Here is a 26,751-nt window from a genome sequence, read left to right on the forward strand (position 1 = left end):
AGAAATGAATCCACCTAGGGACCATGAGGTTGCGGGTTTGATCCCTGGCCTTGCTCAGTGAGTTAAGGATCCAGCATTGCCATGAGCTGTGGTGTAGGTCGCAGACGCGGCCCGGATCCCGTGTTGCTGTGGCTGTGGTGAAGGCCGGAGGCTACAGCTCCGATTCGACCCCTAGCCTGGGAACCTCCATATGCCACTAGTGCGGCCCTAGAAAAAAGACAAAAGACAAAAAAAAGAGAAAAATATTGTAAAAATAAATAAACGAAGAGGGAAAAGATGAAGGTATCTGCCCACAGAACTCCTCCCACGCACACCCCGAGGCCTTCCCACCCCTGCCTTCTGCCCCATTGCCACGCAGCACAGGCAACCACTGGGAAGAGCCTGGTCCCTTTGGCATTCCGGACTTGCCTGAATAAATACGTGCATGGATGTTCATACCTCAGTACCAAGATATGTCTTTTAATGGGATCATACAATATTTGGTATTCTGTGTTTTGCTTCCCTATCTGTTTTTTATTTTTCAGCTGCAAGTGCAGCATATGGAAGTTGCCTGGCCAGGGACTGAAATCTGAGCCACAGCCATGACCTAGGCCACAGCTGTGGCGCTGGATCCGTCAACGACTGCACTGGGCTGGGGATCAAACCCGCGCCTCTGCAGCGACTTGAGCTCCTGCAGTAGGGTCCTTAACCCACAGTGGCACAGCAGCAACTCTCTTATGTTGCTTCTTTATTCAACAAGTAAAATTTGGATCCTGAAAAAGCAGGTCGTTAACCTTTCATGTAACTGGGGGCTAAGTGAGCCCTTCATATAAACTCTCTACTTTTTCCTGTTTTCATCTTTTTTTCTTTTTCTTTTTACAGCCGCACCTGTGGCACGTGTAAATTCCTGGGCCAGGGGTCGAATTGGAGCTGCAGCTGCAGCCTACACCACAGCCACGCAACACTGGATCTGAGCCACGTCTGCGACCCATGCGGCAGCTTATGGCAACATCGGCGCCTTAACTCACTGATCAAGACGCGGAACAGATCCTGCATCCTCACAGGGGCAACTTCTGGCCCTTAAGCCGCTGAGCCACAACCTTGTTTTTGCTCTTTTCATGAACAAAATCAAACAGTGACACAGACGTGACAAGGGCAGAGAGTAGCTCAAACACTGGAAACCAGACCTGAGACAGAGCAGCAGCGGCTGCAAGTGACCTGCAGTTACAGACGTGCCAGGGCAGGCTCTCGGCCACAAAGTGGTCGGGAAAGGAGGTAGAGGGGCCAGCGGGTCACTGATACAAGGGGCTGCTTCAAACGAAAGTCAGCAGAGGGGAACTGAGGAGGAAAGGCCTGTGATGGTGAAGGAACACGATAAAACGCTTCGGGGAAAGCTGGGCGATTTCCACTGCTGGTTCTGGGCGACTGGTTACACAGACACTCCCTCTGAATATTTAATTTAATTGTCCATTTGTGTTTGTGCACTTTCTCTACACATACATTTTACCAAAATTATCTCTTTTAAAAAATTAGTGGACAGATTAATAGAAGATCAGGTGTACGTGAGGAGAGAATTAGTGACCTGGGGAGCCCACGATGCATCACAAAGAGGGAACGAGAAGGACAGTAGGAGAGAGAGATGGAGAGATACGAGAGGCCAAGGCCGAGGACAACATCCCGTCGTAGCAACAGGAGTTCCAGCTGGCATTTACCGCGACTCGGGAGTCTCCAGAGCTGATGAAAGACACAAACTCACACAACCCTCACCCATCAGGAGAAGGACAAATTAAAGCTGTATTTAAGAACTACTATAGTGAAACGGCCAAACTTCAAAGTCACAGATAGACTTCACAGGCATCCAGACAAAAGAGTGAGATTACCTGCAAAGGACAACACTTTAGAATGACAGCAATAATGGAAACATGCCTTCAGGAAGTGAGAGCAAAATAAATTAATTTTCAGACAAATAAATATGAAGAGAGTTTTCACTAACCCCTCAAAGAACTACAAAAGAATATGCTTTGGGCAAGGTCCATTAAGAATATATAGCATCTGAAGGAGTTCCCATCGTAGCGCAGTGGTTAACGAATCCGACGAGGAACCATGAGGTTGCAGGTTCGGTCCCTGCCCTTGCTCAGTGGGTTAACGATCCAGCGTTGCCGTGAGCTGTGGTGTAGGTCTCAGACGCGGCTCGGATCCCGTGTTGCTGTGGCTGTGGAGTAGGCCTGTGGCTACAGCTCCGATTCGACCCCTAGCCTGGGAACCTCCATATGCCGCGGGAGCGGCCCAAGAAATAGCAAAAAGACAAAAAAAAAAAAAAAAGAATATATAGCATCTGAGAAGCAATGGTGAGCAGAGAAGTCAATTCAACAGACAGCAGGAAGGACTTTTACAAAGCAAGCAAAGGGACATAAGAGAGAGGGGCAAAAACATTTAAATACATATTATCACAATAATGGCAAATGGATAAGACCCATTGGCTTAAAGAATAGAAACTTACAGGTTGGATACAAAGTTATGGCAAATGGATAAGACCCATTGGCTTAAAGAATAGAAATTTACAGGTTGGATACAAAGTTATTCCAGCTCTATGCTGTTCACAGAGCAGCTCTTCTGAAAACAGGACACAAAAGTAAAACAAAGAAATGGAAAAGGATAGACCAGTTACACACTATCCCAAAGAAGGGTGTTCTAGCTAACATCAGATACAGGAGACTTCCTGGCAAAAAGAGCATTATTGTGGTAAATATCTTTATATAATGATGATTCCATAATCACAGAAGATTTAACAGTTTTTCCCAGTGTTGATTGGTTGTCAGACAAATAATGGATATGAACATAAAAAAACTTGAACAGTAAAATGGAGCTGTAGAATGTCTGCTGTACGGCATGGGGGGGACTCTCTCCAAGCTCTTGAGACAGAGCATCACAGGAGAGCAGCGAGGGAAGACGAGAAGGAGACGGTACGTTTATGTGCGACTGCGTTGCTGGCTCTACAGCAGAAATTGACACATCACTTTATTTTTTTAATTTATTTTGTGTGTGTGTGTCTTTCTGCCATTTCTTTGGGCCGCTCCCTCGGCATATGGAGGTTCCCAGGCTAGGGGTCGAATCGGAGCTGTAGACACCGGCCTACGCCAGAGCCACAGCAACACGGGATCCGAGCCGCGTCTGCAACCTACACCACAGCTCACAGCAACGCTGGATCGTTAACCCAGTGAGCAAGGGCAGGGACCGAACCCACAACCTCATGGTTCCTAGTCGGATTCGTTAACCACTGCGCCACGACAGGAACTCCGACACATCACTTTAAATCAACTGTACTTATTATTTTCAGCTATGAAACCTTAAAAAAATGAATACACAGAATTAAAAATTTTGCGCATCAGAAACTACTGTCAAGAGAGTGGAAAGACAATCCACAGAAGAGGTGATTATAACTCCGAGTAAAGTAAATACTCATGAATTCAGCGACCTAAATCAATGACTGAACAGACAACTGAATGCTGGGGAAGGACCAAGCTTCCTCCTGGGGGAAGACTTGCAAGTAACACCCGTGGGTGCCGCCCCTTTCGGGAGGTACAGCCTCACTCCCCTCCTGCTGCTTACAGACAGGACGTGTGGCGACTGTCGCCGAGGAGCGCAGCGCAGGAAGGAAAACCAGCGCTTTACGCAGACACCACCTTGCAATTCCCTTGTGGCGCAGTGGGTTAAAGATCTGGTGGTGTCACTGCAGTGGCTCAGGTTGCTGCTGTGGGGCGGTTTGATCCCTGCTGGGAACTTTCACATGCCAGGGGTGTGGCAAAAAAAAACCAAAACAAAAAACCCAAAGGCACCCCCTTAACCACGTGGTCAACATTCAGTCATCAGTGATACATTCCCGATATAAAGAGATGAAAAGGGCACTTCCTCTCGTGACAATTCCCCCGAGTCCCTAGTTCTTTGGATGGAAAGAAATGATGCATTTCTCCTGAATCATAATCCCTAGTTCTTTGCAGTCTAGACAGGAAGGAACATCATACAAATACGAACTGAGTGACAGTCTGCAAAATGAGCTGCCCCCGTCCTTGATAAACCGATCAAGATCAGGGGAGTTCCCTTTGTGGCTCAGCGGTTAACAAGTCGGACTAGGATCCATGAGGACTTGGGTTCGACCCCTGGCCTTGCTCCGGATCCGGCGTTGCCGTGAGCTGTGGTGTAGGTCGCAGACGTGGCTCGGATCCCGTGTTGCTGTGGCTGTGCTGTAGGCTGGCAGCTGTGGCTCCAATTCAACTCCTAGCCCGGGAACCTCCATATGCCATGAGTGCAGCTCTAAAAAGCCAAAAAAACCAAACCAAACCAAACCAACAACAAAAAAACCCCAAACCCTATCAAGAGCAGGAAGAACATGGAAAAGGGGAGAACTTGTCACGGGTTGGAGGAGATGAAGGAGACAGAACAGCTGAATGTCACGTGGTGGCTCGGAGGGAGGTCAGGAGGGAAAGGGCGAAACCCCCTCGAGACGCCCTTCCCTTCACACCCCACACCGACGTGACAAGCGGGCCGGGCCTGCGAAGACGGTAACCTCAGGGGCAGCTGAGGGAAGAGGACTCGACCACTCCCTATTGCCTCGGCAGCTTGTCTCTACATCCGAAGGGGGTTTTGTTTGTTTTTTTAAGTTTTAAAAATAGAGGGAGGAGTTCCTGCCATGGCCCAGGGGCAACAAATCTGACCAGCATCCACGAGGACGCAGGTTTGATCCCTGGCCTCGTGCAGTGGGTTAAGGGTCCAGCGCTGCCCTGAGGTGTAGTGTAGGTTGCCGATGCAGCTCAGATCCTGCGCGGCTGTGGCTGTGGCTGTGGTGTAGGCGGGCAGCTACAACGCTGATTCTACCACTAGCTTGGGAACCTCCATATGCCATGGGTGTGGCCCTAAAAAGACAAAAATCAATCAATAAATAAAACTAAATGGGAAAAGAAATCCCATAAACAAAACCCCAGGACCAGATGGCTTCACTGGTGAACTGTATCAAACGTTTAAGGAAAAAGTAACAGCAATGTTACACAAACTCAGAATATCATCCAGAGGAAGAGAAATACATTTGGAAAGACATGTTTCCAAGTATATATTTCCACATTTTTTTTGTTGCACCCATGGCATGTGGACGTTCCCAGGCCAGGGATCAAACCTGTGCCACAAGCAGCAACCTGAGCCACTGCAGTGACAATGCCGGATCTTGAACCTGCTGCACCACAAGGGAACTCCTCCAAACGTATCTTAAAAGGCCGGAAGAAATCTGACAAAGATGTTACAGAAAAGAAAATTTCAGACCAATATCTGATATGATCACAGACACAAAAAACAAGTTACACCTATATATTACTTTATAAATACATCAATATATGATGTACAGATCAGTATATGACTGGGGTCACAGGGTCAAAGGTACAAAAGTCTCGTTAAAGATAAGGAAGTTCCGGGGGTTTAATGCAGCCGCAGCCCAGCGACCAGAGTTAACGGCACTGTGTTGCATATGCGAACGCTGCTGAAAGAGTAGATCTTAAAAGTTCTCAACCAAAAAAAACCAAAACCTCCATGTGAGGTGACAGATGTTAACTGCATGTATTTTGGTAAATCGTCATGCTGAATGTCTTAAACTAACACGATGTCATGTGTCAATACTATCTCAATAAAACTGGAAACCAGAATCTTAAAAAATTGAAATAAATAAAAATAAAACACACTGTGACTAAGTTGGGTATATCCTAGGAATACAAGCTTGGTTTCACATTTAAAAATCAATCATTGTGATTCACCACGTTAACAGAGTGAAAAAGAAAACCATATGACACAGAAAAAGCACCGACACAATTCAACCCAAATTTTGGTGAAAATTCTCAGAAAATTTGGAAGGTGACTTCTGTCTGATAAAAGGCAGCTGCAAAAAAAATCTATACCTAAATCACACTTAATGGTGAAATCCTAAATACTGTCGTGTGAGGACTGGAAAGACAAAGGTGGCCACTCTCACCAGCTCTGTTTAGTAATTTACTCAAGGGCCTGGCCAGCTCAGTAAGACCAGGACGAGAGAGAAAAGGTACGAGACTGGAAAAAAACAAGTACAATGGCCTCCAGCCCCAGCAACACTGTTTGCGTAGATGGTCACGGGAATCTGCAAGAGAACCCGTGACTGACAGGGTCACAGGACAGGGTGAGAGACAAAAACCCAAGGGAGATTAGCTGCCACAGCTGGAAACAAATCTTTCTAAAATTCCACTTACAGCAGTAACGAGTCACAAATTTTTTAGTCTCAAGTGTTATAAAGATCATGCAAACCCTGAACCCCGAAAGTACAAGAGAACAATTAAATACACCCCATTCCTGGACTGGAAGACTCAGTATTCTTCCCAAATCAATTTATAGAGTAAAAATAACCCCAATCATAGTTCCATATTTTGGTAGAAATTGACTGATTAAAAATTTTATATGAAAATGCAAAAGACCTCAAAAAGGGAAAACCTTTTCAGCAAACCTTAACTGAAGTCATTAGGGTAGATCGTAATCCACCATGACTGGTGTCCTTTAAAAAGGGGACGTGCACAGGAGTTCCTGTTGTGGCTCAGCGGTTAAGGAATCCGACTAGGAACCATGAGGTCGCGGGTTTGATCCCTGGCCTCACTTGGTGGGTTAAGGATCTGGCGTTGCCGTGAGCTGTGGTGTAGGCCAGAGGCTACAGCTCCGATTCGACCCCTAGCCTGGGAACCTCCATATGCTGTGGGAGCGGCCCAAGAAATGGTAAAAAGACCAAAAAAAAAAAAAGGGGGGGGGGACGTGGACAGAGTCAGCACAGAAGGGAGAACCGTGCGGAGATGAAGACAAAGGCAGAGATTAGGGTGACACTTCTACGAGCCAAGGAGCAGCCACAGCGGCCGCCAACGCCAGGATCTATGGAGAGAAGAAAGCAGCCGATTCTCACAGCCTTAGAAAGAATCGACCCTGCCAACACTTTGACCTTGGATGTCAGCCTCCAGAGGGTAAATCATGTCTGTTGTGTGACCCACCAGCTTGCGACACTCTGTTGTGGCAGCGCTGGTAAATGAATTTGGATTTTGGTATATTAGACAATAAACCAGAATTATTTTAAATGAAAAACCTCTGTTCTTACAGTTCCGGCTGTGGTGCAGGGGGTTAAGAATCTGACTGCGTGGCTCGGGTCACTGCAGACGCTCGGGTTCCATCCTCAACCCAGCACAGAGGGTTACGGGTCCAGCGTTGCCACAGCTGCCGTGTGGGTCACAGCTCTGGCTTGGATTTGACCTCCTTTGCTGGGGACTTCCAGATGCTGTGGGTATGGCCACGACAACCAACCAACATCTGCTCTTCAAAAGACATCATCCAGGAAAGCCAATAGGCAAGCCACAGACTCAGCACAAATACTTGCAAACGTATCTCGGACAAAGGACTAATATCTAGGAGAGAGGTATATCTATTTAATAGAGATAGATACCTAATAAAAATGGCCAAAATATTCAAGCCAATACTTCACCAAAGGCAAATAAATGACCCATAGCACTAGAAAAGGCACCCCACTTACTGTCACGGTGGAAATGCAAATTAGCATCACTGAGGACACAACAGACCCCTGCTGTCTCCTCGGCAGCACCACATCTCGGGGGGGGGGGGGGGGGGGGGGGGGGGGGGGGGGGGGCGCTGCAGAGGGACCCGGCTTTCAAACCCTGCTGGTGGGAGTAAGAAACGGCACAGCCTCTCCCAAAAAAGGCCCGTTTCTGTTAAAACTAAACAGGCAGCTGTCCTGGGGCCCAGGAACTCCATTCTGAAATATTTATTCAAGAGAAATAAAAACACATCCTCACAGAAACACGTGTACCAGGATTCACAGCAGCTTTAACTCCTACCAGCAAAAAGGGGACGCACAGACACGGTAGGCACACGAAGGAACGCTCGCTCAACAATTCAAAGCAAGAAATGACCCTCTTAACAGCAGGGATGATCCTTTAAAACATCATAACGTTGGAAAGAAGCCGGACACGCAGCGTTCAAACGGTGCGATTCCGTTTATATAGTGTTTAAATAAGTAAAATGACGTATGGTGAAAATATCAGACCAGAAGTTGCCTCTGGATATTGGCGGGAAGTGGGTATCGACTGGGAAGCTCGGGGAGTTTCCTGGGGAAGGGTCACCTTCCACACCTTGACAAGTCTTTGGGTCAAACAGGTGCATATATTTGTCACATGTCTTGAACAGCACACTCAAGACCTGTGCATTTCAAGCTTTGTAAAATTTACCTGAAATTCATAAACAAACACTGAGTCCTAGTTAATAGCACACTGATGCATTTGAAGGTGGAGTGTGCTGAGGTCACGCTACTCTCAAGTGCATAAAAACAGACGGACAAATGCATGGAGGAAGGAATGGAAAGACACTGCGAAGAAGCAAATACGGCAAAATGTTAACTGTGGGGCTCGTTTGTGGGTGTGATTTTTCACAGTAAAAACCTTTTGTCTGTTGGGGAAGTTTTATAATAAAATGTCAGGGAGAAAGACGGCAGGATCTCTGGGGAGGCAGCATTTTCTGTCTTGGAGGTGGTCTCTCCTGCACTAGTGATGCTCAAAGGGCGGTCTTTGCCTCAGCGACACCAGACACCTCAGAACTTGCTTAGAGCCCCTGAAGTTGAGGGCCTCATATGTCCCTATCCTGGAGGATCTCATTCCACACCCAGGGCTTCGATGCCACCACTTGGCTGCCAGCTTCCAAACCCTGGCCTCTCTTAGCTCCAGTTCCCTCGGGCTGATCATCTCCGCCGGTCTGTCCTCGGCCCCCCAGATGCCTCATCAGACTCACCTTCCTACCACCCCTGCTTCCCAAGCTCACTGTGCTCCCCCAGCACCTCTATCTCAGAAGGCACCCTTCCACCCAGTGGACCCAGCCAGATACAGGGCGGGGCGGGGGGGGGGGACACGCTACACTCCTCCCTTTTCATCGCCATTCATTTCAGGTCACGGCGTGTCAGGGATTTGATTTCCAAAACATGTCCCAGTGCACTTTGCACGGTGGGCCAGCACTGCCTTTGACCAGCCGTCGCCAGGGAGGCAGGGGCGGGAGGAGCTCAAAATATCAGCAGCAGCCAGAAGGGTTAGGAGGAGAGGCCTTCCGTCATTAGACAGGGGTTAAGCCGTGCCAAGGTCACACTGCTGGGGGCGCCAGAGGGAGGAGCTGAACTGGGGTAACCTGGTCTCCAGGTCTGTTTAAATCAGCACTACTCTGTGTAAACAAATACAGGTTTCTTCTTTGCGATCAGATCAGACGAGAGCTACTGTTAGAGCAACACTGGCTGCTGTTCCAGACACATCCCCAGGCCTCAAGGGCTTACTGTTAACAATTTTCCTTATCACAACGCTCTCCTTGAAAGAGTGAGAACCCAGGCTCCTTCCACCGTGAGGCTCTGCCATCTTCCCGGGATCGGCCTCCTGTGCGTGCAGCCAGCAGATGGGGAAAGAGCTCCCAGGACCAGGTGGCTGAGACGGTTTTACAGACGAGGCCTGGGCACAGAGCAAAGCCTCTCGCCTAAGCCCTAGCTGTGTGTCCTGGAGGAAAAGGAAACGGAGCGCCGTGAGCACCTGAGCTGCCACCAAATCGAGTCGCTCATAATTGCGATTAATGTTAGGAAAGATTAAGCATCTATTCTACACTTTGTTGTCTTAGGCTTTTAAAAAAATACGTATCCGTAGCCCACATTTGTAATTGCCTCAAAAACGCAAGAATATGCAACTTGGTAAGACATATTTACATGTATATTTATCAATCTGACAACTGTTAAAACACCATGTATCACATTATTACCTACAAACTGGCTAAAACCTCTCACATGCTTAAAAGTAGCCCCACCATGAAAAAACCCAAAAGGGCGTCAAAATATCTGGAAGTACCCCTGCTTTGCTTCGCACCTGTATTACCAGAAATAAAATCAAGTTCTCTAAATAATTCTAGATAAATTTTAAATCCTTAAAAAAAAAAAAGGCAAGCTACTGCCCTCCAGAGAAAAACAACAAAAGATTTTTGAGAGAAGCTCAAGTAGGGTGACACGGGGTATATCCATTCCTAACTATAATTTTGGACGAAAGTGACATGGGAATTGGCTTCTGGAAAAACGCACTTGTAGATAAAGTTTTCCTGTTTCCTTTTAAAATGACTTATGTACGGAGTCCCCATTGTGGCTCAGAGGAAACAGGCGGCCAGCAGCTGCAGTTCCAATCTGACCCCTAGCCTGGCAACTTCCATGTGCTGGTGTGGCCCTAAAAGAAGCGATAAATCAATCAACATCCCTGAGACTGGTCAAAGCTACCACGTGTCAACCACCACACGGCAGGCTCCATGGTGGTGTCTTCTGGGCATTATGTCACTTTGACCCCAACTCACCTTTGCAGGAAGGCCTGGGTCTTTCAGAATGGAGATCAGAATCACAACAGTCCTAGAGCAAAAACCGATTTCTGTATAATCTGTTCCTAACTTCCGCTGAGCTCAAATTCAACTACCAAGGATAAAGAAGAGAAATGCAGAAATAAACCTATGACGACGCCATTTGGAAAACTGACCCGTTTTAATTTTTTTAAAAACACAACCACAACACAACATCCGCTTTTTGTTTTGCTTGTTTGTTTGCCTTCTACAATTCAATCACACCCGAATATTCTAAGACCACACAGAGTTCGCTGCCTGAAGCAGGGAACCAAGAGGAGAGGCTGAAGACCCCCATAGGCAATGCACGGGCTCCAGCTGCAGGTCCCAGGTCTTCTTTTCAGACACAAAATGCTTTTCCTTTCAGTGTGTTACACATTTTACCTAAGATATTTAAAATAATTTCATCCTAGGAAACAACACTTTCCTCAGTGACACGCAGCCCCGACACCGGTTTCCATCCGATTGGCAGGAGTAAGAAGGAATCTTTATGTTTGTCTTTTCTGGTGGCATCAAAAAGGAAAACGCTCAGCCAGATTCCTCTGGTAACAAATGAGCAAAGGAGGGCGAGAAAAGAACTGAGCTGTGCCGGGTGCCACTTCCACTTGTCTCTCTGAGAGGGTGGCTGCAGAAGCACTGGATCCCACTCAGGCCACTACAACCCACGGTGAGTACTAGGCATCTTCTTCCAGATGATAAAAAGGAAAATACTCGATGCACATAAAAGTGGTCAGAATTTGTTTGTTTTCTTTACTGCAGGTCAATTTTCTCCCGCCCCCCAACCCCGAGATACAAAATGAACATATAATCAAGATGCTAAGTCCAGAGGACACTCCAATTCACCCAGCGGCTTGTCCCCGGCACAGGAAGGGAAGAGGCATTAAGTTTTACTAGCAATGTTACAGTGGTAACCAGATGTGTTAACGGCAGCTTATTGCAGGTCCATCGATCCTTCGAACACACGCGGGGAAGCATGGCTGTCGTTCTCCGACTGCCCACATCTGAATACATTCAGCTACCTTGGAAACTACAAAGGGAGGAAAAATATGTTTATTCCAAGATGCATTTACTGGGGTTTCAAGCGCTCTCTCTTCCGCAGAGCCCCGAGCGGCGACACCGTGCTAGGGGCTGCCGTGCTTCCCGGCATGCGCTCCCATCCTCTGGGGGTCCTGAGAAGGGTAGTGGATTGGTCCTGGAGCCCTCATGAAGGGAGGGGGGGGTCCCATTGGGTGGAACATGTGTGGCCCAAAACCTACAGGGGGAGAGAACACATCTGTTAGGCTTGCGGCTCTCCCGACAACCTCTGGGCCCCTGAATCTCACTAAGGGCCAAACCGCCCACACAGCAATCAAGCTGAGATGGGCTTTGGACGGCAGCAGTGCACCGACTCGCGACGCGCGAGGAAGGTCTCCCGGTGGGACTTCCTTGGCTTCCGAAGCCCTTCCCTCATCTCGGGCAGCTTTCACTAAACCAACCGCTGCTCAAGTCTCGAGGTGTCAGAGGGCGTCGCCTGGGCCTCTGCTCCCTCGCAAAGCCGCCCAGCCTACCTGACGGGATTCCGTCGGGTCGGGAGGGGAGGGCCAGACCCCGCGATGGTTAACCTCGACGCTCGCCCCGAGTGCTCAGGAGCCAGAACCTGCCTCCGAGAGCGAGGAGCTCCGCCCGGGAGAACCGGCCGCTGCTGCTCGCACCGGCACCGACAGCGCCAGAGCAGCAGCGCCTGCACAAAGCGCTGCTGCTCCGGCTGCTTCCTGCCGGCCCGACACGATCGGGCCTCCGGACATGACCAAGCACACCTGCCAGTGCACCCGCCAGTCCTCTGGTAACGAGACTTTCTGAATGATTTTACCTTCTGGTTCAAGCTCCTTATCTTGCTATAGGCAAGTCGTAAATGCTTTATGGAATAACACACCCCCACAGCCTACACTTTCAACGACAGCGCTGCCGGGCACCCGTTAGGATTTAGCTTAGAACAGGGAACAAACTACGACAGATGAGAGTAACCGCAGCAAAACTCCCACTCTGATTATACACATACTCTGGCCTCTGGAAACTAGCCAATTTCCCCTCCTTAGCAAACCGTTAAAATAGAGAATACCAGGAAGCCAACAAACTAGGTTTACGGGCAGATGTGGACAGGGCAGACCCGAAGGCCTCAGACACGTCAGAGAGGACGGGAGGTGGGAGGGCAGGATTCCGCAACCATCTCCCTGGGCCCAGGAAGCCCGGTTCCTCAGAGGGAAGCTGAAGTTTACCTGGGGGCGGCGGGGGCGCGATGCCAGGAGGAGGTGGCAGGGCAATGTTCACCACGGCCGGAGGACCACTCGGGGGCAGGTTGAAGTAGTTGGCAGAGGCTTCTTCCTCTGCGGCAGGGGGAGGAGGAAGAGCTGGAGACAGAAAGAGCTGGTGAGAGCAGCAGACGACTGTGGACAGGGTTGCCACCGCCCTGAGATCCCGGGAGCTCCTGCTGGGAGAACGCCGAGCCCTGGCTCTCTGCTAACAGCCCAGGCACCTCAGGGTACTCTGAGCACCTGAAGCTGGTGAGCGGCCAGGCAGCCACCAAGTCTGCACTCACCTCCTGGGAGCCCTGGAACGGGCTCTAGCTTGATTCCAGAGTCTGTGGTTCCATCCTTCTCCTTTTCTTTCCCTCTGGCTGCTTGGGACCTGGGAGACACGGACACGCTGTCAGCAGCTGCTCCCCCTTCCCTCACGCCTCTGCTCCTCACCTCCCCCGGCCTGCGGAGTCCCTGCACTCCTGCTCCTCTTCAGCACACGCGCCTCATAGGTGCCCCAGTGCAGAGCGGGTAAGAGCCAAGGATTTGAAGCTAGAAGGACCTGGGCTCGACATTCACTAGAATCGCTGCAGGGCTGGAGGAGGTAACCCACACGCATTCGGCACAGCACTCGGGAAGCACCTGAGGGCCGTGGCTCTCAGACCTCCTCGTCAGCAGACGCCCCCCACCCCGGCTCCATCAGCAGACGCCCCCCAGCTCCAATGTCAGACCTCCTCCGTCAGCAGACACCCCCAAACCCCGGCTCCATCAGCAGACGCCCCCCAGCTCCAATGTCAGACCTCCTCCGTCAGCAGACCCCAACCCCCACTCCATCAGCAGAACCCCCGGCTCCGAGCCAGAAACATGGTCCACCTCGGAACATTCAGGGCGTTTCACCTGTGTCCCTTGTGGGCAATCATCACTTTCACACTTAAATCAGCTCTTCCTCTTCACTAGACAATCGGCCAGCAGAGGAGAGGCTCTAGGTCTAATTCACGTGGCAGCTCTCATGGTACCTTCCTGCCCCAGCAGTGCGGCTGGCCTCTGAGAGCGGGTCACAGAACACGTGAGCCTTCAAAGCACCGGATTACTACACCAAACCCCTGAAACAGCGTCCTGGTCCCTTACTGGCAGCCACGGGAAGGCTGCTGGACAGGATGAAAAACTCCTTTGGGCCCTGCCTATGTACGGCTGTCCACCAAAAGCTTCCTGGCCCCAGATAAGGAAGAGGCTTCTCGAAAATCTCGATGACGCGTCTTCAAGCGCTCTGGTGCTCACCTGCCCCATTTCACGTTGAGTCTACGGCCGTTGACAATCAACTTATTGAAGGACTTCTCGGCAGCCACCTCCGCGGCCTGCCGGGTGGCAAACTGGATGAACGCGCACTGCTGCCTCTGCACGACCGTGACCGTCCGGATCTCTCCAAACTGATAGAAGTGATTTCTGAAGGGACACAGGAGACAAAGGGGAGGTGACAACACTGCCAGCCCCGGGAGGCTGAGCGAGGGCTGCAGTGGTCCAGGGTGATCCGCCAGTTACCCGCACGTGGTTTCCCCGACACCTTTCCCCCGCGTGGGATGTGTGCACTGAGCGAGGGGAAAAGGCGATGCGGACGTGACGGCCATACAGCAGCTCAGGGTTTTTCCAAGGAGGAAAGGGGGCTTTAGCAGGTTCCCTAAGGACCTTAAACCCTAAGTAAGGGCTGGCAAACCACAGCCTGCATGGCTCATGAGCCAAAAATATTCTAACAATTTTCTCTAAGGTTGCAAAAAAGAAGAGGACGTGGGAAAAAGTCTGCACCCCCAGGGAGTGTCCAGCCTGCTGAGATGGGGTTTGATGCAGACAGGCCACCAAGGGCAGGCTGGACACGGCCGGCAAGTTCTTCTCCACTCCGTCTCTCTGCAAGAGGCCATTTCCATCACCTCCTTTCCAGGTGTCTCATCTAGCCAAGCAGCATACGGGTAACAGTGACACAGACTGACCAAATACCAATCTCTTTAAAAAGCCAAGTTAAACCATAAGTTTTCATAATTGCAGAGTTCTCCTCCCCTCTGAAATTAATCAAACTTGGATATGTGACTTCTTTAAAAACTCCGCTGGCTATTAGGTCAAACAGAATCTCATCTAATCATTACCAATACGAGCACGGGATAAGCACTGTTGAAGAGTATTATCTGGCATCACAAAGAACAACTTTACGGAGTTCCCATCGTGGTGCAGTGGTTAACGAATCCGACTAGGAACCATGAGGTTGCGGGTTCGGTCCCTGCCCTTGCTCAGTGGGTTAAGGATCCAGCGTTGCGGTGAGTTGTGGTGTAGGTCGCAGACGCAGCTCGGATCCCGCGTTGCTGTGGCTGTGGTGTGGGCCAGTGGCTACAGCTCTGATTCGACCCCTAGCCTGGGAACCTCCATATGCTGCGGGAGCAGCCCAAGAAATGGCAAAAAAAGACCAAAAAAAAAAAAAAAAACCAAAAAAACTTTATGAAAATTCCAGTCAGTATAATCCTTACTAATGTGAAGAAAGAAAAATGTACCTTGTGCTGAATTACCACGTTTTCTCGTGTTTTGACAAAAAAAAATCTTCAGGGTAGTTGAAAGCCAAGATAACTCATAGAATTATATTCACAAACCTGAGATCCGTCTCAGCAATGGTGTCGCCCAGACCGCCAACATACAGGGTGGTGATGGTCTTGTCTTCCGGGGGGTCCAGCCGAGGCATCGTGGAAGCCCGCTTGAGAAGCTTGTCGGCCACGGGGTCATTGATTCCGTAGTACCGGTCTTTAATGTTCTGATCAGCAAGGGGGTCATCCGGGTCCGTCGGCTTCTCATGCCTGCGGGTCAGGAAGGAGCAAGGCACAAAGGTGAAGCAAAAGAAAAACGTGGCTACGTACACCCCGACACCCCCTCAGAGGCCTCTGCAGCTAGAAGCCATGGCCAGACCAAAACGTTCATCACTACGACAGAGCCGACAGCAAAGCGACTACTGCATCACACGCGGACTTGGCAGCTCCCTGCAAGCCACTGAGACGGGCCATCTAAGGCGGCAGTTTCCTCATGAAGACAGGTTTCTGGCTGTAAGTAGAAACCCTAGTCCTAAGACACCAGCTCGACGACACTGACACGACTGTGTACACGTTCCCGTTTTAAAGCAGCAGCAGTTTCAGATGACTCATCATCTGCGAGCAAATACTGAGAACGCAGCTCGGCTCTTGCCTGTATGGACACTCCTCTCCTCTCTTACACTCTCCTTTCACCCAGAAGGAACAGATGTGCGGCCGATTCCTCTTGTAGTAGGGCGTGGTCCGGGCCAGCTTGAGCAGCATGTCACTGGTGGACGTGGCCTTCCCCAACATGCCAACTGGCCGCGTCCCGTCCGAGTTGGAAATCTACACAGGACGACACGGTCAAAGGAGGAGTTACACGGACGGAGTGAGTCTCCTAGGCTCTGCTTCGTCATTAGAAAGGCACACCAAGCAAGCGGCAGCACACCTCTCTCTCCATGTTCTGCGTGTAGTACTCTTTGTTGACATCCGACTTTGGCATGTCATCCTTAAAAGACAGTCCTGCGTCTCGAACCTGGATGGGCAGGCCTAAGACAAGGAGAGGAGGAAAAGACCTCAAGATGTATTTAAGCCACATCCAAACAGAGGATGTGCACAGAACACATCATGCTTCCTCTCGCCACTTTCCTTTGACCTCAAAATCTTTAGCACCATCAGGCCAATGCTACTACAAAGCATTCCAAGATACTGTCCAAATTCCCGAGTTTTCATGAAATTGATGAAATGAATGTTTCGGAAGATATTTCGGATGAACAAACGTCACGTGTAGTCAGATTTGACTTGTGATTCATAATGCATCCATCTAGCTTTTACTAGTACATGATTTACTGAAACTAAATGTGAAAAGAGGATTATTCTTAGGTTTGTCCCGTAGATTCTCTGGATAGTCAGTCATGCGAAGGTCACTGTATTCCAGAACCAAACACAAAGACAGTTTTAAACAACAGTGACTAAGACTCTGATGAGCAGCATTGACTTTCTGAAGTTAACATATACAAACTCCTATTTTCCTCTTTTATTATACAGTGGAAACAATTGTTGAAAAATATTTTTCTCACAAAGAAAGTCAGCTGTAGTTAAAAAAAAACCCCTCCCCAAGGAAGTTACTCTGGAAGAGTAGAAACATAATGCCTCGGTCCTAACACACAATGGACACGAAATCTAAAGAACAGTGAGCCAGAGCTTCTGGTAGGGCTTGTGGACAAAAGCCTCTGGATCTTCCAAGAAAGACATCCCCATCAGAGCCCAAGGCCTTTATCATACCTCAGCCACAAAGGCCTACAGAGAGCGGGTGAGGCCGCTGCTAATTCATTCCTGCCCTTTCCTTGAGCACCTACTGTTTAGGAGAACTCTGGAATAACCTGCATTGTCCTGCTCTTCCCGGGAAAAGCAGAGCACGGCAGACGCCCTAAAGTGGGTGAGAACCGCGGAAGGGCTGCGAAGTGGGAGACAAGAGGACTGTTTGGTGTCTAGAGCAGCTGCACCATGTCCGACCCATCGGACAGGCAAACACACCATACTCTAGGTCCAAGAGGCAGGTCTGGCAGACATTCTTCAATTTACTGCAGGTTTGGCACACTTCGGTCTTCTTGAACCGCATTCGGACGCCGGGGCACCAGCGAAACACTGTGAATGGCCTGGCACAGATCTGGACCACAAAAGAAAACCAGTGTTAACAGTTCTGATCTGGAAAATCAATCCAGGAGATTTAACAACATGGGGGACGGAATCTAGGCTTCAGAAGAGCTCTCAGCGATCCTCTGTAAATATCACCTGATGCTTTAAACCTTGACACCTTTCCTCAGTAGTTAAAGAATCGTGCAAGTCCTCCCATCCTAGGGTCACCACCATCAACGTGACCCTAACCCTTTAGGGGATGAGCCCAGAAGTGTCCTACACTCCTCGGGGAACCTCAGGACGGCCACGCCTCTCTCAGGTGAAATGCCCGTGTGCAGTCAAGTGACACATGAGACATACAATCTCAGGGCGTTCAAAGCCCCACCGACACCACGTGACGAATCCTTATATTAAGCGGTTCATTTTCCTACCCTCACACTAAACAGTGAACAGTTTACACATGATACGTGAACGTCTGTGTACCATTCACTTTTATAAAGGACGTCAAAGCTCGTCAAATTGAAGAGAAAAGGAAAATAAAATTAGATCTTTACTCTTTTTTTTTTTGGTGCCTGTGGCATAAGGAGGTTCCCAGGCTAGGGGTCCAACTGGACCTGTAGCCACCGGCCTACGCCACAGCCAAAACAATGCCAGATCAGAGCCGCATCTACAACCTACACCACAGCTCACGGCAATGCTGGATCCTTAACCCACTGAGCGAGGCCAGGGATCAAAACTATGTCCTCATGGATCCTAGTCAGATTCGTTTCCACTGAGCCACGACGGGAATGCCCCAAATCTTTATTCTTTAACATACTTACTTTGCATTCCTTCCCGTACTTTTCTTTGGTCTGAAATAGAGAAAAAAAGAATGAGTTACAGAAAGACAAAAAATCGATGTCTGCACCTTCCCCAGAGGGACTCCAAGAAATGTATCTGGAAATCTCTGGCATCTTAAAGGGAGAGATGGGGTGTGTGCGGTGTGGGGGGTGCAGACCTAACCTAATCACCTACAAGTGAATCTCAAGATCTTATGGATCTACCACCAGTCTGCCACAACCACGACTCTTAGATTCACTTCCGGCTGCCAAGTTCTCTCCCAAGAACTCAGCCATGGCCAAGCCATTTTTACAAGTTCTGTCAGAAGGTAACTACTACTTATCCTGTGCTGATCCCTTGAATAAAGTCAATCAATACCTTTGAGATTGAGCGCAACACAGCCCTAATCTAATTACTAAATGTTAACTACTGCTAATTATACCCTTATTTACAGGGATAGAAGATACCTCACACTGAACAGATCACAAGGTGCAGTGACCAAAAGGCATTTGATTAGCAGTCAGGGAACCTCGATTTTAGTCCTGGTTCTCCTGTTAATTTGCTGAGGTTCCTAGAGTCGGGATATCTGAATTTACATCACAGCTCCACATCTTCCTTGTTTTACTGAAAAGACAGAATCGCTCTTTGCTTCTGGTTAACTAGGTAAATGCTCAACCAGTATTAGTTACCATCACAGGACTGTCCTGAGTCCAAAGTTAGAGAACAAGCATGACAGTCCTTTACCAGTCGTGCCTCCCACTCTGGGTCAGTAAAGCAGCACGATCACGTCTTGGCTGAGACAAACACAGCACCGAAAGCGTGCAAGTGCCACAAAATGTATGTGTGCCACACGCCATCACTCACCATTCGGATGTATGGGTTTTCCCCAAGACAAGTCTGGCACAGAATAGGAAAGTCCTGGTGAAAAAGGGGAATCTGGTTGAAGGCCAGGCTCCGAAGACCCTGCCACCTCGGCCACAGCGGTGCGGCGGGAGGCCGGGCGAGGAGCAACGCGGGGGAGCAGGGCAGGAACCCGAGGTCCAGCGCGGGCCGGGCCGGGCCGCGGGAGGGGCGCTGCCTGCACTTCCGGCGGGGCCAGGAGAAAGGACCCCTCGCCGAGAGTGGAACGGGCTGGTCCTGAAGCCTGGCCGAGCTCTCCCGGTCCAAACCGCAGAAGGGCGGCCCCCCGGCCTCCAGCCTCGGCCAAGCTAGGCCGCAGCGCGGCTTCTCCCTAAGGTTTCCCGGGCCGCGCCGCAGCCGCGTCCCCGCCCGCCCGCCTACGGCCTGGCCCCGCCGCCTCCTTCCGCCTCCCTCCGGCAGAGCGGGAACGCTCACCGCATCCTCCCAGTTCTGCCTGTTGTAGGTGTTGGAGCCCAGGGACGTCGCCATCTTCACAGCGTCTGCAAAGGTAGCCGCAGTTCCGAGCTGGGAGCGCGGACCGCCACGATCCCGTCAGGCCCCGGGTGCCCCCGGCACGTCGACGTCTTATTTACGCGTCCTGCGCGCCTTGGGGGCGGGGCCTGCGCGCCTTGGGGGCGAGGCCTGTGCGCCTTGGGGCGGGGCCTGTGCGCCTTGGGGCGGGGCCTGTGCGCCTTGGGGGCGGGGCCTGTGCGCCTTGGGGGCGGGGCCTGCGCATCCAGACCGCGCCCGCGCGGAATTGCTTGCTTTGCAGTTGCCGTACAGTTGCTTTCTTCCGGCTGGTTGCTTCCGGGGATGACGCTTCCCAAGTACAATTGATTTATTTAAACATCGCGGGAAAGAATGAAGAGACACATAATGAATGAAGGGCCGGTGTTAAAACAGCGTTAGCCCCATTGAGCGCTTATGCCCCACGGTGGGGGAATGCCTTGCCTGACAGTGTCCAAGTTAACACTTGGACATAATAACCCCTCTACAGTGTTACCAGATTTAGCAAATAAAAGCCCAGTTACATTTTGTTTCCTTTTATTATTATTTTTTAATAGTCATTCCCCCAATACAATTTTTTTGCTACTGTACAGCATGGTGACCCTGTTACACATACATGTACACATTCTTTTTTCTCACATTATTGTGCTCCATCGTAAGTGACTGGACACAGTTCCCAGTGCAGTTACACTTGAACTTCAGATAAACAGGGAGCCCTATTTTAGTATAAATATATTCCAAACATAACTTACACTAAGTAATGACTCATTTACCTGAAAGTCAAATTTGGCAAGAGGCCCTTAATTTTATCTGACAACCTCTACCCTCTAGGCAAGTATGATTATACCTCTTTTATAGAAGGCACCTGAGGTTTAGCGAGATTAAGTAACTTGCTTCTGATCGTGTAGCTAAAAAATGATTAAGTCACAAATCCAAACAATAGTATGGTTTTTCCAACTTCTGAAATGAAAAAGGTCTTACAGATCAACACATACTTTGTTACGTCGTTTTTGGAAAAACTCAACCACTCTGCCAATATTTTTATTAATTTCAAGCATTCTGGTACCACTTTCATAGTTTTGTCATATTGTATCTTCAAGCTCATGTATTTGTCTCCACTTTTTTTTTAAATTAAAGTATAATCTATGTAAATTTTTACCCATTTTACTTGTACAGTTATGAATTTTTACGTATATTCATTACAAATACAGAAGGATTCCATCTTCTGGAGGTTCTGTTGTGGCTCAGCAGGTTAAGGACCGGAAGTTGTCTCTGTGAGGATGTGGGTTCAATCCCTGGCCTCAAGTGGATTAAAGACCCAGTGTTGCCACAAGCTGTGGCATAGGTCACAGATGCAGCTCAGATCCAGTATTGTGATGGCTGTGGTGTAGGCCTGCAGCTGCAGCTCCAATCCAACCCCGAGCTTGGGAACCTCCATATGCCGCAGGAGCAGCTGTAAAAAGAAAAAATAGAATTACCTTATCCCAAAAAGTTCCTTTGCTGAGTGAATCCACTTCTCTCCACACTCTGTCCATGGCAACCATCTGTGTTCTGTCCCTGTAGTTTTGCCACTTCCAGAATGTCATAAATGTAATTCTCCCCCACCCCCCATTTTTAGGGCCACATGTTCGGCATATAGAAGTTCCCAGGATATGGGTCGAATTGGAGCTGCAGCTTTTGGCCTACACCACAGCCACTGCAATGCCAGGTCTGAGCCTTGTCTGCGACCTACACCACAGCTCCCAGCAATGCTGGATCCTTAAGCCACTGAGCAAGGCCAGGGATGGAACACGCATCCTCATGGATACTAGTCGGATTCGTTTCTGCTGAGCCACAATGGGAACTCCTAAACGGAATTCTACATAGCCTTTTCATCTGACTTTTTTCAATTGGCATATTGTATTTGGAATTCATCCATATTGTTAAATGTATTAATAATTTGTTCCTTCTTATTGCTGAGAATTCCACTGTATGGATGTACTAGGGTTTTTTTTTTTACAAAAACCCGCTTGCCAGTTTATGGATTTGAGTTGTTCCAGATTTCAGTAAATATAAAGTCATTACACATACACACGCAGGTTGTTGTGTAAACACAGGTTTTATTTTGCACGTGTGTGTGAGTACCTAGGAGTGGGATTATTTGATCCTATGCTAAGTATATTTTTCCTATATAAGAAAGTGCTTGGGTTTATCTGAGCTTCATGCATCTGTGGTTTGTTGTCCTTCATTGTATTTTTTTTTTTTTTTTTGTCTTTTTGCCATTTCTTGGGCCGCTCCCATGGCATATGGAGGTTCCCAGGCTACGGGTTGAGTCGGAGCTGTAGCCACTGGCCCCAGCTGCAACGAGGGATTGGAGCCACGTCTGCAACCTACACCACAGGTCATGGCAACACCGGATCCTTAACCCACTGAGCAAGGCCAGGGATTGAACCCGTAACCTAATGGTTCCTAGTCGGATCTGTTAACCACTGCGCCACGGTGGGAACTCCCTTCATTGTATTTTGAAAATTCTTAGGTGTCATCTCTTTAAATATTCTGCCCAGTTTCTTCTCCATCTGGGACTCTAATTACATTATTTTATATCATCCCAGAGACCTTTATACTCTGTTATTTTTTTTCTGAGGGTGGGTTCAATTTGGATAATATCTATTGACCCATTTCCAGGTTTCCTGATTATTTTCTCGGATATGACAAGGTTATGACAAGGATATGACAAGCTTAGAGAAGATACCCTCCTCTTATTTCACTGTCTCTTAGAGTTTCTACTTCTTGGCTGCAACTTGCTCATGCGTATCATCCAGATTGTCAACTCGAGCTTCAGCGTGTTCATCAGGGTCTAAGTCCCAGCCAGTGGTTCCAACATCTGGGTTGTATCTATATATGATCTTGTTTTATCATAAATGGGCGATTTTTCTTGCTTCTTTGTGTATCTCACATCTTTTGAATTGAATGCCAGCCATTACTTACGTGACAGTGGGAACGGAATAGTAGTAATGCTTGGAAGGAGGCGAGCCCCCTCTCTGTCAGGCCCTTGTTGGGGAGTTTGGTCTGTCTGGTCAGGAACTAAGCTACACTGGGGTTCATTGGTCTGAGGGTGTTGCCAGCATACCACAGATTTCATATCCACCAGGGCAATTTCGTGCTTCAGGTCAAGGGGGTGCTGGCTCTCAGCTGGCCTTCATACCTGCCTGGTTGGGCTGTCTCTGTGCCGCCGCCCTTGCCCCCAGCAGCCGCTGTCTGCTAGGAGCTGCCGGCTCGGGTGGCACAGAGGAGTCGGGTTCTTTTCCGTCTCAGCCTCAGTCTTGAGTAGGTCCTCTGTGCCTGCACCTGGGGAATGGGTCTTTTCTCAGCCTGCTTCCCTGTCCTCTCTGTGGCAGCCAAACCCTGACGTCCATCAGTGGTTGGCCTTGTGGGAAAGAGAGTCTTGCCCCTCTTGCGGGGGTTGGAAGCCTTTAATGGTGTTGGCATAAAATCATGGGGCTCAGGACTGAACCCTGACCCTCCCAAGGGTAGAGGCTTTTGCTTACTTCGCTGGAGCAGCAGTTTACCTGTGCCCTAGCGACACAGGGTTTTCTGCTCGGCTCCCAGTGGCTTAGGCCTTTTTGCTCCTGATGAGGGAGGGGCCTAGGCAGGCGACAAGGTTTCTTGCTGTCCTGTGCCCCCTTTCCATTGCATGCTCGCGCTCCAGCACGCCCACTCCCCCAGAGCCTCCTCAGGAGCCTCTGGGGAGGATTTGCAAAGAGCTGGTGAGACCATGCGGGGTCCGTGGTGTCGCAGGCTCCCAGGGGCTTCACACGGTTCTCTCAGCCCCACCAGGGCCTTGGGCAGTTCTGTGATATTTCAGGAGATTTCTTCTTGCCTGCTTGGATGGTCCCCAGCCCTTCCTCCCACGCTCCGCTACAGGGGAGCCAGTCTACCGTCACCTCTCCTTGGAGGGGTCTGTCCACCCTTGAGATTCGGCTGTTTGCCTGCCCCATCAGCTTTCTGACCAGCCCAATAAAATGTATGAGTGTGTCACCTAACCACTTTTCCTCTGAGTCGGGGTGACATTCTTTTCATGTGGGGCATAAGTGGAACTCCTGAGTCTCCTCATTTTACTTAAATATATTTTAAGTGGAACATTTTTTTAATCAACTTCTGTAAATAGGGAGTTCTCGTCGCGGCTCAGTGGTTTACGAGTCCGATGAGGAACCATGAAGTTGCAGGTTCAATCCCTGGCCTCCCTCAGTGGGTTAAGGATCTGGCGTTGCCATGACCTGTGGTGTAGGTCGAAGATGCGGCTCAGATCCTGAGCTGCTGTGGCTGTGGCGGAGGCCGGCAGCTGCAGCTCTGATTATACCCCTAGCCTGGGAACCTCCATGTGCTGTGGGTGGGGCCCTAAAAAAGACTGACAAAAACAAAACGAAAACCCTTCTGTAAAAGGAAAATGAGTATCACACTGTGTAGATGTAGCCTTAAGTACAATGATAATGAAACAATATTTTTGCGTAAGTAGTTACCGTTGTCTGCCAAAGCTCTGCGCCAGAAATCTACGTTTAAAAAGAAGTGTTACTTGACCTTTGATTTAATCAGAAGGATAGAGAGGGGGCGGGGCGGGAATGAAACAACTTTCTGTTTGACTCCAGGCTATTTGTTACTTTCACTAACACGTAAGTCATTGTCTTGTGTGGGTGGCTCATCCTGTGAATATGTCACTGATATCTGTGACCACCAGAAAATGGGGATACATAAAGTTAGCTACAGTTGACCCCTGAACAACACAGGTTTGACCTTGCAGGGTCCAGTTAAGCACGCTTCCCCGCCCTGAATACACACTAGAGGGCTACACGGCCCGCAGTCGGCTGTGTCTGCAGACGCAGAAGCTGGGGCGCAGAGGGCTGCCGAGTTACGCAGATCTTTGACAGCCTCGGGTGGGTGCCCATAACCCTGCATCGTTCAAGGGTCAAGTGAGCGAGGGACTTGGCTCTGCGTTTGAGCTGACCCTAGGCTCCCCCATATATATATATATATATATATATATATATTTTTTTTTTTTTTTTTTTTTTTTTTTGCTTTTTAGGGCTGTGCCCACCACATATGGAGGTTCCCAGGCTAGGAGTCGAACTGGATCTACGGTCGCCAGCCTACAACACAGCTGCAGCAATGTGGGATCCGAGCCGCATCTTCGACCTACACCACAGATCCTTAACCCACTGAGTGAGGCCAGGGATCAACCCGTGTCCTCATGGACACTAGTCGGGTTTGTTACCATGGAGCCATGATGGGAACGCCCAGGCTCCCCTCTGAATGGGATATAACAGGAGAAATGGATGACAAAGAGGCCTGGATTCAGCTCTGTGGGTATCTGCAACCCAGTAAAGGAGCTACACACATGCAAAGCCCAACACTAGGAAGAGGCAGATAGTACAGACTGAGACCAGACCGGGTGGGAGTCAGGGGGAGACGAGAGCACTACAGTGATTCTGGAGAAGGTGCAGAGAGGGGAGGGTATCCGAGGTGGAGACAAGGTCAGAACAAGAAAGCACAAGGTACGTAAGGTATCTGACTTTCAGCAAAAAGAGGCATGTGCATATTTTTGTTAGAAGAAAGATAACATCTCAACAGCTATATAAATACGGTTGTTAGAAAAAAGATAAAAACTCAACAGCTATATAAATAAGAAAAAGGAGAATGGTACTTAATTACATAACCATTACTGGTTGCCAGGCATTGCTCTAGGCTCTACAGATTCATTGATTTAAAAGAAAGGCAAGGAGCTCCTGCTGTGGCACAAGGGGACTGGCATCGTCCTGGGAGCGCTGGGACGTGGGTTTGATCCCCAGCCTGGCAGAGTGGGTTAAGGACCCAGTGTTGCTGCAGCTTTAGCTTAGGTTGAGACTGCAGCTTGGATTTGACCCCTGGCCCGGGAGCTCCATATGCTGTGAGGCAGCCAAAAATGAAAAAAAAAAGGAAAAGACAAAAAACCCAGTCCTGTGACGCTTCCATTCTCAAATGCTGAATCGGAAAGTCAGCACACAGTGCTGGACGGTGACCGGAGCTTCGGGCAACGCGGCAGAAGATGAGTCCAGTCTGGGGAGGGCAGTGACGTCGTTAACGACGGAGGTCTGGGAGAACCCGGAAAGAAACACTCGAGCACAGCCTGCCTGGCAGGGGTTTAAATTGTATGGATGATCTGGGAGAAGAGCTTCACGCAGAGGGAACAGCCAGTGCGAAGGCCCTGAGAAGGTGCCTCCTGGGGTGACTCAAGAACAGCAGAGACCCGTGTCACTGCAGTGGAGTGTGGCACAGGGAAGCAGGGTGGATGGGGATTTCGGGTCACGGAGGACCCTGAGCTACTGTAAGGACTTGGGGTTTGTCTGGCTCTTGAGCGAGCTGAGGAGTACGGGCTTGAAGCAGATGAATAACTTACTCACGCTGGCTGCTTTGTTGAAAACTTGACTAAAGCGTGGGGCAGGGAGGCTTCAAGACCAGTTCAGATGCTACTGTAATAATCACCCGGGGCTCTGCAGATGCTGGTGACATGGCCCAGGACAGCAACACCGCAGGGGCTGGGGAGTGGTCACAGTTCGCAGACAGAGCTGGAAGGGTTTGCTGACGTACTGAATGTGGCACCTAAGAGGAATCGAGGGTGATGCCAAGACTTTCGTCGTGAACAACTGAAGGGATCCAACTGCCATCTAATCAGGGAGGGATGCCAAAGCAGCAGTTGTGGTGAGAGAAAATCCAGAGACTAGAGTTAGGATGTAAATTTGGGAGGTGGCCTGAAGACTAGGGGACATCGCTTCGAGTAAGTAAAGACAAAAGCACTGTGAGAAAGGAGAAGTGGCAGTCTTCGAAGGCAAGAGAAATCAAAACAAAAACAAAAAATGGGACTGAAGCAAACTAACAAGCTTTGGCATAGCCAAGGAAACCATAAAAAAAAAAAAAAGACAAGACAACCTACAGAGGAGGAGAGAGCTGTGAAGGACCAACAAGGGTTTAACCTCCAAACACACAAACAGCTTGTAAAACTTGACAACAAAAACCAACCCAATCAAAAAATCGGCAAAAGAGCTAAAGAGTCATTTCTCCAAAGAAGACATGCAGACGGCAAGTGGGCAGATGGCACCATGTCCGCCACCGCGAAGCGTTAGAGAAAC

The 26,751-nt window shown here is 49.4% G+C and overlaps 1 protein-coding gene across 2 annotated transcripts; it reads right to left on the reverse strand.

Annotated features, from left to right (window-relative positions):
- On the reverse strand, positions 10,558 to 19,713 carry RBM22 (RNA binding motif protein 22). Of its 2 annotated transcripts, none has more exons than XM_021085031.1 (11): positions 19,541 to 19,713; positions 19,070 to 19,123; positions 18,208 to 18,237; positions 17,285 to 17,417; positions 16,197 to 16,297; positions 15,921 to 16,093; positions 15,338 to 15,538; positions 13,986 to 14,150; positions 13,010 to 13,098; positions 12,690 to 12,821; positions 10,558 to 11,686 (listed from the first exon to the last, which is right to left on the reverse strand). In XM_021085031.1, the coding sequence occupies exons 1-11, from the start codon at positions 19,592 to 19,594 to the stop codon at positions 11,556 to 11,558; spliced, it is 1,263 nt and encodes a 420-aa protein (XP_020940690.1). In that variant the 5' UTR covers positions 19,595 to 19,713; the 3' UTR covers positions 10,558 to 11,555. The 2 variants fall into 2 exon arrangements, with proteins under 2 accessions (XP_020940690.1, XP_020940691.1); XM_021085032.1 differs by having other exon boundaries at positions 10,558 to 11,461; positions 19,541 to 19,698.

Source organism: Sus scrofa, chromosome 2 (assembly GCF_000003025.6).
Source record: "Sus scrofa isolate TJ Tabasco breed Duroc chromosome 2, Sscrofa11.1, whole genome shotgun sequence".
Classification (NCBI taxonomy): Eukaryota; Metazoa; Chordata; class Mammalia; order Artiodactyla; family Suidae; genus Sus; species Sus scrofa.

Coding starts and splice junctions, on each gene's coding strand:
- RBM22 (XM_021085031.1), bottom strand. CDS start 19,594: ATGGCGACGTCCCTGGGCTCCAACACCTACAACAGGCAGAACTGGGAG. Junction 19,124..19,540: donor GGCAGAACTGGGAGGATGCG/GTGAGCGTTCCC, acceptor CTTTTTCACCAG/GACTTTCCTATTCTGTGCCA. Junction 13,099..13,985: donor CTCAACGTGAAATGGGGCAG/GTGAGCACCAGA, acceptor CGTGTCTCCCAG/GTCCCAAGCAGCCAGAGGGA.